Source organism: Miniopterus schreibersii (assembly GCF_964146895.1).
Source record: "Miniopterus schreibersii genome assembly, chromosome: 5".
NCBI lineage: Eukaryota > Metazoa > Chordata > Mammalia > Chiroptera > Miniopteridae > Miniopterus > Miniopterus schreibersii.
In genome coordinates this window covers 47549456-47561591 of record NC_138106.1, presented here as the reverse complement: position 1 = coordinate 47561591, position 12136 = coordinate 47549456, and the positions used below count along the sequence as shown (strand labels likewise).

The window sequence follows — 12136 nt, the reverse complement described above, 5'->3', positions numbered from 1 at the left end:
GACAAGGCACTGGCAGAAGCTGACTTTGCACCTCCCGGTTGGCCCCAGAGACAGTGCACCCAGTGCTCAGACTAGGCCATGCTGGATTACAACCCTACCACATCCAGGAGTGACATACTCAAGGGGTGCACTTGGTGAACACCAAAGCTCCACTGAAGTAAATCTTGCTCCACAGGGTGTCTCCAGCACAGCAGCTCTTTGGTTGTAGTTGCAGCTGGTCCTCACAGCCTACTGTTCCTTCCAGTGACGCCAACAGCAACCAAGGCTCAACTACAACAGGACAGTGCACACAGCCCACATAGGGGAGCACCTAGAAGGCCCAGCTCAGGTGACTGGGGAGGCTGAGCCATTGGACCCTACAGGACACCTACTACACAAAGCCACTCTACAAATTCCAGGAGACATAGCAGCTCTACCTAATACATAGAAACAAACACCTGGAAGGAGCCAAAATGTGGAGGCAAAGAAACATGTCATAAAGGAAAGAACAAAAGAAATCTCCAGAAAAGGAACTAAATGAAATAGAACCAAGCAAGCTAACAGATACAGAGTTCAGAATTTTGGTTATAAGGATGCTCAAGGATATTAGTAAGACTATTAGAAAACAAGTGAGACCATTGATGACCTAATAAAATACCTATCAGAAATGAAGGCAACACAATTTGAAATGAAGAACAATTTACAGGAAATCAACAGTAGAGCAGAGGACGCTGAGAATCAAATCAGCAATTTGGAACATGAGGTAACAAGAAGCACCCAACCAGAAGAGCAAAAAGAAAAAAGGATCCAGAAATATGAAGGCAGTATAAAGAGTCTCTGGGACAACTTCAAGAGGCCCAACATTTGTATTACTGCGGTACCAGAAGGAGAAGAAAGAGAGCAAAAAATTGAAAACCTATTTGAAAAAATAATGACAGAAACCTCCCCCTACCTGGGGAAAGAAACAGACTTACAAGTCCAGGAAGCACAGAGAGTGCCAAACAAGAGGAACCCAAAGAGGCCCACAGCAAGACACATCATAATTAAAATGCCAAAGGTTAAAGACAAAGAGAGAATCTTAAAAGCAGCAAGAGAATAGCAGTTAGTTACCTACAGGGGAGCACCCATACGACTGTCAGCTGATTTCTCAACAGAAACCTTGCAGGCCAGGAGTGGGAAGAAATATTCAAAGTGATGAAAAGCAAGAACCTACAACCAAGATTACTCTACCCAGCAAAGCTATCATTTAGAATTGAAGGTCAGACAAAGAGCTTCTCAGACAAGGAAAAGCTAAAGGAGTTCATCACCACCAGACCAGTACTATGTGAAATGTTGAAGGGTCTTCTTTAAGAAGAAGGTAATGAACAAAATAATCTAACAGACTAAGTGGATCCAGAGATATTGATGCATGCGACAGACGATCATATTTCAGAGGGAAGAGGGAAGGGGGGTGGAGGGTGGGAGGAGATTGACCAAAGAAGTTATATGCACATGTGCATAACCCATGGACACGGACAATGACAGGGTGAAGGCCTGGGGAGGGGGTGGGAACAGGTGGAGGGAGTCAATTGGGGGGAAAAATGGGACACCTGTAGTACTTTCAACACTAAAGATTAAAGATAAATTTTTTTAAAAAGTGAATGATCATAATATATATAAGAGCTCTCTGTAAACTATAACGCATCAAACAAAAACCAATATAATGATAAAAATTGGAGGTTACTAACTTTCTTAAACACTGATTATAAGCTTTTCATAAGCATCTTACTGAAAAGTTGGCAAGAATGGCAGATTAAGTGTCACAAAGTCCAGTAGCATGCCCAAAGAGGTGGGAACAGATGACTGGTGAAATCAGGAGCACTCACAGAACATTCCAGAGGCATGTGGGAAAACATCCCTTTCTCCAATAGTGGCAGAGGGTGAGAAAGAAAGGAGAGAAGGCTCAGCATTCCAGGATAGTTCTATTTTATGTAAATTACCCTTAGTAAAGTACAGATGTACTTGCGCTAAAGCTACAGTGAGTCTAGCAACTTCTTTCTCAACTACTGCCCATGGAGGTGACTGGGGACTTCTGATCTTACACTAAGAACTCAGGAGAGAATGTGGGGTAGCTTCTTCAAAGAGGGCTGGGCCAGGAAGAGGGACAGTGGCCTACTTGTGTATCCAGCAATCTGGGGCTCGGCTTAGCTACTTTTGGACAAGGACGAACATGTATTCTGTGAACCTGTCTGTTTTTAAGTGGGGTGTGTGTAGTGAAGGTGGCATTTCCACTGCAGTTTACTCTAAAAAATGCCAATGTTGTTTTACTTCAATGTGAAAAGAAAGAACAGGCTCAAACAGAAGGTGAGAGGAACAAACGCCCGGGAAAGCCCGATGCAGCAGCAGTAGTAGCCAACTCAGCTAAGGGGTGAGGAGAAGCCAGTTCAGGTCTGGGAGACAGGTGGGAAAACTGGAAAGAAGTCAGCTACAATCACTGATTCCCTCTTGTATCTCCTAAGCCCCACCAGGAGCTTGTTGCTTTTGTCTGGAGCTTTGCACACATACATACATATATATATATTTTTCTCTTTAAAAGGAAAAAAGTGGGAAGGTTATGTTACATTAGGTCAAGAAAAAGCTTTTGAACTTAGAGACCACATTTTTACCCTTTAATATCCTGCCAATAGAGATGTCACACTAGCTGATAGATGGGTCCTAATATGTCATAAAAGAAAATTATCTGATCACCTTTTAGTTCTATAGTGTATGTGATATTTATGGGACTAGAATTCCATGGGGTAGAGAATTAAAATGACAAGTGAGAAGGGCCTATTAAAAGGAAATATAACTCAAATATGAAAAAAGTAGTACCAAGTCCTCAAAGGGCATATAGGCTATACCATAGCACATCATGTACAATTAGTGAAAAACAAGGGAATGAACATGGAAAATATGAGCTGGTCAGAGGGGGTAAAGCAAGAGTCCAAATCCCCATGTAATGCTGTGAACACGAGGAGTTCTCGTCAACAGTAGAGGGGACTATGATGTAAAAAGAAACTGAGAATGAAAATAGAGTAGTATCAAAAGAATTTGAACATTAAAATGAGAAAGCGAGATATCTTTTATTAAGCAGCTATTTCTGAGGTTAATTTCCTTATGCATTACTTACGTAGTTCCCACCAATAAAATAAACCTAGTTGAATATAAGGAAAATAAAGATATTTTAAAGATGTTTCAGGAAACAAAGAATGGAATTTAGTAGGGAAGTCATGTGTAATGTTGTATAGAACAAGCTGATATGAAACTCTAAGGCAGGAAAGTAGCACTTGGCTAAGAGGAGGAGTGGAGAAACAGGCGATAAGACGACCTCTGAAATGCCACAGAAATAGGCTTTTCAAGTTAGCTATCAATGACCTGGGGTGAAGTGCTATAAACGATGAATGAGTTCTGCTCAAAGAAAAGGGAAATGAGGAAAAACTGTGATCCTGGAGCAGCAGAAACTTTGAATCCTACTCATGTAAGAATGAAGTCAACTGACCAGTAGGGTGTATGTAAAAGTGTCACCAGAGGTGGCAGTAAGACAATAAATTTTAGTGTACCACAGTCTTTAAGAAAACAATGTTAACAATAGTAGAAAGTGGTTAAATTTGGTTCAGAGAAATAATTTTGAATATACAAACCTAACAAGTATATAACTTAAATTACTGCAAAGCTCAAATATGACACCATCTGCTAAATGTCAAGTCTACCCATCTGTTGTTATTGAGGACAATGGCCACGTACAGGACATGTTCCTGTAACCTTGAGACATTTAATAGCTTTTTAAGCCATTGCTAACAGTAATACAGCTAACAGAATTGCTTGACTTGAATTGTAAGCATTTATTTACTGGCTATCCTGTTTGCTAGAAGGGCCAAAAAGCAGAGACGTGGTCACCGAGAGGAGGAGGAGCAGAGGCCATGACTAATCCATCAGCTGGAGCATTAGCACCTGCACAATTAATATCTGACTGTATTGGCAAAGCAATTAATCACTCCATAGTTGACAGTACTCTGTCTGCACATACCTAACATTTAATTATTAAAAGTACATAATTACCTATTTAAGAATGTAAATGAGTTACTATTAGAAAGAAATAGGTCACTTGAGATGACTGGGAAGTTAAAACTATGAATTGTTTTTAAAATGAAAAGGAAATAGTGTATACACAAAAGTAAGGAAGCAAGAAATACAGGTTAAAATGATTTGTAAAAAGAGTTTTAAAATGAATAAAGAGGTTACATGGTACAAGTAAAGTAACTTTTCCTTACTCCATAAACAAAAATGAGAACAAAGGGCAATATACTACATTTGGATTTTTTTGCCTGTTTTATTTTTAACCTTTTTTTTTAAAAGAAATGTGATCACTCAAAAAAAAAAAAAAAAAAAGGATGTGATTGTTTTACACTCTCCCTGTGCAGAAAGTTCACACATCATCAAGGAATGAGAGAGCTTAAAAAGAAAAGCCTGTGCATTTGCAAATTCCATAATAATTTAACAAAAATAATAACTTAGCTTAATCAACTCTGGTTAAAAAGTCATTAGCTATGTGCATTTTTCTGTTATCTATATCATATGCCAATAAAAAGTTTAAAAAAACTCAGTTGAAATACAAATGAAACTGTCAAAATAAATCCCCTAAAACAAAATGTTTTGACAGAAATTTCAGAAGAATTGAGGGTAAGGAAAACATCAGAATAATGCTAATGGATGAGAGTGTATTTTATGAGCCCCAAAGAATCTAATAATGCTGGTGATAGGTTTTGGGGACTAAAAAACTGAAAAATGAATCCTCATGGTAGCTACAGATACTTTACTTCAAGGTGACATTAACAAGAAATAAATGACTTTGAAAAAGGAGAAAACATACAGGAAAACCACCTTCTTCCCCAATACCAGGAAATGAAAGCTCAGTTGTAAAGTCACACTTATGGTAATGATGGCTTTCTCCCCCTAGTTCTTACAAGGAACATCCCTGGGCCTGCCCAGGGTATCTCCCACCCAGGCCCCATTGAAAACATTCACCTCCCAGATCCACTAGACTCAGCACACTTGGGAATTCCATTAATCCTAGTGGCCTGTGCGGAAACAAGTTTGTTTCTCCTGGTCCTATAAAGATCAGACTGTTCTGTACAGAGAACATTTTGAAGGTTGCCAGAGGGGAGGGGTTTTGGGGGGATGGGTGAAAAAGGTGAAGGGATAAAGTACAAACTGATAGTTACAGAATAGGGGATATAAAGTACAGCATGTGAAATAGTCAATAATACTGTAATAACTATGTTTGGTGTCAGATGGGTACTTGATTTGTCAGGGTGATCACTATGCTGTACACCTGGAACTAATATAATATTCACTGAAAAATAAAAAATTATTTAAAAAAGAAAAGATCAGACTGTTCTGGGAATGAATTAATGTCCTCTACTCCCACAACAGTCCCACTATAAGTTGTCTAGATTTTAGTGTGCTGGATACAAACAAGATACCAGAAGAATATAACTGATTTTCAGACTACATGCACACTATCCAATCTCCATGGGATGGAAGATTGCAGGACTTTGTCATTTAATCAGTCTTTTCTTTAACAACATTGCATATTTGGGGTACGTTTCCCACTAATAACCCAATTCCTACAGTGAATATGAACTTTATCTGGGCTACATGGATGTGACATGGGATTCCATCTATAACACACATGTGAGAAAGAAAAGTTGACTAGCATTTGTTAGTGCTGATATTATTTTATTTCAGTCTATATAAACACTTACCTCTTTGACACTATGTGTTACTGCCCAGATTAGAAAAACTCTTGACATCACTTGGAAAGAAGTAAGGACAACAGAAGATGGAACAATTCCTGAAAGAAATTTTAGGATGGGTAAATAAATGTACTGTACTAAGATTCACATGAAATAAATTTTCTAAAACATTCAAATTTTAATGTTTGGACACAAAACCATCTTGAACAAATGAAATTTATCTTTATTGCTATATAAACTATGATTTTCAATGTAGTAAATATTAAAAACTTTTTCCTCCCTGAAAACAATATGGTTAATCACAATAGCAAACCATGGTATCTAGGTACCCTTCTTAAGCCTAACCAAATAAAATATTTTTTACACTTACCAGGTAGGTAGAGAAAATAAAACCATTGCTTAACCTTTAAAATTAGACACTGAAAGTTCATTTATAATGTGGGTTTCAAAAATAAATAGGCACCTATAAAAGGGAAATCAACTGCATTTGTGTCTAATGAACACTGGAAGCTCCTGAATATCAGACTTGATATACTATCTAATGGTTAAGTTGGTATCTTTCATAATTCATTTAAAGATTTTGCCAACAAGCATAGCAAAATCAAAGTTTATTATCTTTATAGACCACTTCTTCTCATCTTGTTTACTACAGTAAGCAGTGGTACAATTATCCTCCCAATGTCCTCAAGTTATAACACTGGAATCAGCTTTAATTATTTTACATAATCCTCAAGTTCTGCTAAGTTTGCATGTCTTTGGCCTCCCCCTTCAATTTCTACAACCACAATCTCTATCTAGAGACCAGCCACTACCATGGTATAAAATTCTTGCCTCCTTTAGGTCATCTTAAACCCAGCAATAAGCCATATCTATAAACATCATTTTCTCTTTGTAACTTCACACTGGCAAGAGACTGCTACTAAAATAAAATCTAAAAGTAGAATTGTGGATATATAAGCCAGCACCCCCTCACCATTTTTCTCTGGTCTCACGGCTGTCAGCAACTAGACTTACCAACTTCCTGGACCTATCAAGTTGCATATGAGCCACTCCACACCTGCCAGGAACCTCTTACCACAGTCATAGATTCTTCTTCCACTTTAAAACTAACCTCATTCAATACATTCACTGGACTATCCCAGACCAATTTCCAAACCCTCTAAAATGCACTCAGGCTTCTGAACATTTATATAGTTGGACAAACTATGACTTGCCAAAAGAGTGTGTACAAATCAGAAAGAGATATAACCGCCTGTATAGGTTTGGTTATGAAAGGAAATCACTTTATATCTCATTAAGAGATACTATATCCTGTTAGAATGAGTTTCTTAAAGAGGATTTGCATTGCCCTGGCCAGGTAGCTCAGTTGTTTAGAGCACAGCGCCAATATACCAAGGTTGCAGGTTCAAACTCTGGTCTGGGCACAAACAAGAAGCAACCAAATGAGTACATAAGTAAGTAGAACAACAAATCTCTCTCCTCTCTCTCTCTCAAATCAATCAATCAATAAAAAAATATATTTTAAAAAAAGAGGATTTGGGCTTCAAGAGGGTTTGGTTTGTTCTGAAAAGCAAGTAACATGGACATGACAAGCAATGTTTAGCAAATAAAGATGCTTAATAAATCTTTGTAAAATGAATGAAAGAAAAATATAAATGTATGGACATACAGGTCAATGGAAATAAAGTTAGGAGTCCAGAATTAAACCTTTACATTTATTGTTACATGATTTTCAACAAGCTAAGACAATTCACTGAAAAAATACATTTTTTTTTTTTTTTCTTCAACAAATGGTGCTGGGACAATTGAATAGCCCCTTGAAAAGAATGGAGTTAGAACACTTCCTTACACCATATACAAAAATTAACTCAAAATCGATCAAAGTCCTAAATGGAAGAGTTAAAACTAAAAGTATTGGAAAAAATAGATGTAAATCTTAGTGACCTTGGATTAGGCAATGGTTTATTAGGAATGACACTAAAAGCACAAGAAAATATAAATAAATTGGTCTTCATAAAAATTAAACTCATGATTTTAAAGGACACCATCATGAAAGTGAAAAGACAACCACAGATAGGAAAAAATAACAAATGAAGAACTTACATCCAAAATATTTACAGAATTCTTACAAGTTGATAAAAAGGCAAATAACCTACTTTTTAAAATGGGCAAAGGATTTGAAGAGATTTCTCCAAAGAATGTATGCACATGGCCATTAGTCATCATGGAAATGCAAATCAAATCAAAACCATAATGATCTATCCTTCACACCCACTAGGATGGTTATAATCAAAATGACAGATAACAAGTGTTGATGGGGATACTGTGATATTGGAACCCTCACACATTGCTGACGGGGTTATAAAATGGTACAGCCACTCTGGAAAAGTCTGGCAGTGCCTCAAAGTGTTAAATGCAGAATTACCACATGACCCAGCAAATCTACTCATAGATGTATATAAACCCAAGAGAAAAGAAAAATAACCCATACAAAAACTTGTATGTGAATGTTCATAGCTGTATTCACATTAGCCAAAGAGTGGAAAAAATAAAAATGTCCAACAGATGAATGAATAAATAAAATGTGCTATACCCATACAATAAAACATTATAAATAAAGCATATAAAAAAAAAGTAATGAATAATAAATAAAAAGAAATGAAGTACTGACACATACTACTCTATTGATAAAAACTTGAAAATATTATGCTGAGTGAAATAGCCAGTGACAAAAGACCATGTGTTGCATGACTGAATTTATATGAAAAGTCCAGAATAGGTAAACTATAGAGACAGAAATATTACCTGGGTCTGGGAGGTTAGGAGGGAACAGGACTGACTGACAATGGGTATAGGGTTTCTTTTTTTTTTGGGGGGGGGGGTGTTAGGGTTTCTTATAACAGAGGCAAAGCCTGCCTAATAACTGAATGTTTGGGACTTTAGAGACCCTTTAGCTTCAGCACAGCAAAAGAAACTGCCAGTAAAAAAAGGCAAAGGGCAAGATTTCATTTTTATTGATGAGTAATATTCTATTATACATATGTACATCTTCTTTATCCATTCACCTATTGATGTACACCTACACTGCTTCCACATCTTGGCTATTGTAAATAAAATGCTGCAATAAACATAGGGGTGCACATACAGGGTGGGGCAAAAGTAGCTATACAGTTGTGAGTATGTGAAACAATTTATTCTTGTGTTGTTTATTAATTATGAATTATTTTCCATACAAACAACTGTATACTTACTTTTGTCCCACCCTGTATTGTTTTGAATTAGTGTTATGGGGTTTTTTTGTTTGACAAATAGAAATGGAATGGCTGGGTAGTGTGGTAGTTCTATTTTTAATTTTTAAAGGAATCTCCATACTGTTTTCCATAGTGCCTGCATCAATTTACAATCCCACCAACAGTGCTGAAGGGTTCTCTTTTTTCCAGCTTATTTGTTGACTTTTTGATAACCATCTGACAGGTATGAAGTGGTATTTCATTGTGGTTTTGATTTGCATCTCCCTAATGATTAGTGATGTTGAGCATCTTTTCACATGCCTGTTGGCCATCTGATTTGGAGAAATGTCTATTCATGTCCTCTTCTCATTTTTTTGTTTTTTGACGTTGAGTTGTATGAGTTCCTTATATATTTTAGATATTGAGCCCTTGTGGAATACATAATTTGTGAATATCTTCTCACATTCAGTAGGTTGTCTTGTTTTGTTGATGGTTTCCTTCACTGTGTAGAAGCTTTTTAGTTTGATATAGTCCCATTTTTTTACTTTTGCTTTTGTTTTCCTTGCCAGAGGAAACATATCCAAAAGGATATTATACAAAGACTGAGGTCAAAAAAGTTTACTATATGTATTTTCTTCAATGAGTTTTATGGTTTTGGGTCTTATATTAGGTTCTTAATCCATTTTGGGTTCATTTTCTGTATATGGTATAAGAGAGTGGTCCAGTTTAAATGTTTTTGCATGTATTTGTCCAGTTGTTCGAACACCAGTTATTGAAGAGACTACCACTTCTCCATTGTATATTCTTGCTTCCTTTGTTATAGATTAATTGACCACATGAGTGAGAATTTATTTGTGGGCTCTCTATTTTGTTCCATTGATCTATATCTGTTTTTGTGACAGTGCCATACTGTTTTAATCATAGCTTTGTAATATAGCTTGAAATCAGGGAGCATGATACATTCAACTTTGTTCTTTCTCAAGATTGCTATAGTTATTCAGGGTCTTTTGTGGTTCCACATAATTTTTAGGGTTATTTGTTCTAGTTCTGAGAAGAATCCCATTGGTACTTTGATGGGGACTGCATTGACTATGTAGACTGCTTTGGGTAGTATGGACAGTTTAATGACATTAATCCTTACATATATATTTAAATACAGTTCAACTTCTATTGTTCATACTCTTTGTATTTTGCTTTTCTCACTAAACATTTTAAGAAATTTTATATCTTAAAACATATTCTTGCCTTAGCTGGTGTGGCTGTTGGTTGGAGCATCATCCAGTATACTAAAAGGTTTCCAGTTCAATTCCCAGTCAGGGCATGTACCTAGATTTCTGGTTCCACCCCCGGTCAGGGCACATACTGGAAGGCAACGAAATGATGTTTTCTATCACATCAATGTTTCTCTCTCTCTCTCTTCCCCTTTCCCTCTTTCTAAAATCAGTAAGCATATCTTCGGGTGAGGGTTAAAAAATAAACAGCTTTGGCCGGTGTGAGAATGTTAGAGTGTCGGCCCATCCACCAAAGGATCAGGGTCGCTGGTTCAATTCCCGGTCAAGGGCACATACCTGGGTTGCAGGATCAATCCCCGCCCCAGTCAGGGCGCATGCAGGAGGCAACCAATTGATGTGTTTCTCTCACATCAATGTCTCCCCCCACACACTCTTCCACTCTCTCTAAAAAAGTCAAAGGAAGCCCGGCTGGGCGTGGCTCAGCAGTTGAGCATCGACCTAGGATCCAAGAGATCATGGTTCAATTTTTGGTCAGGGCACATGCCTGGGTTGTGGGCTCGATCCTCAGTTAGGGGCGTGCAGGAGGCAGCCAATCAATGACTCTCTCACCATTGATGTTTCTATTTCTCTCTCCTCCTCTCCTCTCTCTGAAATCAATAAAGATATATTAAAAAAAAAACAATGGAAAAATATTCTTGGGTGAGGATTAACAAACAAACAAACAAACAAATTCTTCAAAATATTTTAACTCAAGTTATATTCCTTTGAGTGGAATATATTTATCTATTCTCCTTCTGAGAGATATCTAAAAACTGCTCCAATTTCTTGCTACTGTAAATGAAGTAATAAAATATTAGAAATAACACTTAAATATTTTTGAGGCTTATACTTTTCTTTTTTAGGATTTCCTTGGGACAGTTCCCAGAAGTAGAACTACTACATCAAACGGTATGAATTCCTTGAAGGCTCTTGAAATATATTGCCAAATTGCTTTCCAAAAAGTTTGTATCAATAGACATTCCTACCAGCAGTATATAAGCATGACTGCTTTAATACACCCTCCACAGTGAATTTAAGTCTTAATAAATTAGGCAATAAAAAGCTAACTAATTTTTTCCCACTTCATTGAGATGCAGTGATGTTTCTGGCTTTGCCTGTAGGTGCTCGTGCGTTCCCTATTCAGAGAACCTGCCTAGTTGGGCAACTGAGTTTTCCCCAAATGATATCATTCATACCAACTCTCACTTAGTTTCTATGGCATATGAACCTACCTCAGCCACCCAGCGAACAGGAGCTCAGGACCTAGCCTGACAACCAGATCTCAAAATGCCTGCTCTACTGGACCAGTCAAAAGGCCAGCAGAAAAAAGGGACTCTTATATTAGGAAGACTATCTGAGGGCCAGGAGCTCCAAGTTTATCCTTGGGGTCAAGCCAGACAAACAACAGAGGGCAACATAGATAGGCCATATTATCTTGGCTCCAAACAGAACAGATCACCAAGTTGGGTGTATTGTTGTTATCAGGTGGATTTCATAAGAAATTGTTAAAAATTATCTTGTTTGCTGTAGAAATGGTATGCAGTATAATATCTACCCTATCACTCGATGTTCATTATATAAAGCCCTAAGTGGGAAATTTGTTTTAGAATTTAATGTTAAGAAGTATTTTTTCTTCTCTTCTCCAATGAAAGACATTATAGAACTCGGTAGTCCTTTTCAACTTGGTAGTCAGAAGGTTTAAAGCCAAATGTGAAGCATACTAAATTACTATATTTTGAGTATAAGTTACCACAAATCCTTAAAAAATGAGGAGTATAGATAGATCAGACAGACCAGATCCTTTATTTTCTAGCCTTTTTGTAGTCAATCCTACTTTGTTTGCATTTATTATGCCATTACATATTTGAACACATACATATGA

At 37.1% G+C, this 12136-nt stretch overlaps 1 protein-coding gene across 1 annotated transcript in view; it reads right to left on the bottom strand.

Moving 5' to 3' along the window:
- The window catches only part of HACD2 (3-hydroxyacyl-CoA dehydratase 2), a 78781-nt gene that overhangs the window by 24001 nt on the left and 42644 nt on the right, over window positions 1–12136 (bottom strand). The window contains exon 4 of the mRNA XM_081138415.1: window positions 5763–5851. Within this exon, the coding sequence (XP_080994541.1) occupies window positions 5763–5851 (89 nt within the window). The remainder of the gene's footprint in view (window positions 1–5762; window positions 5852–12136) is intronic.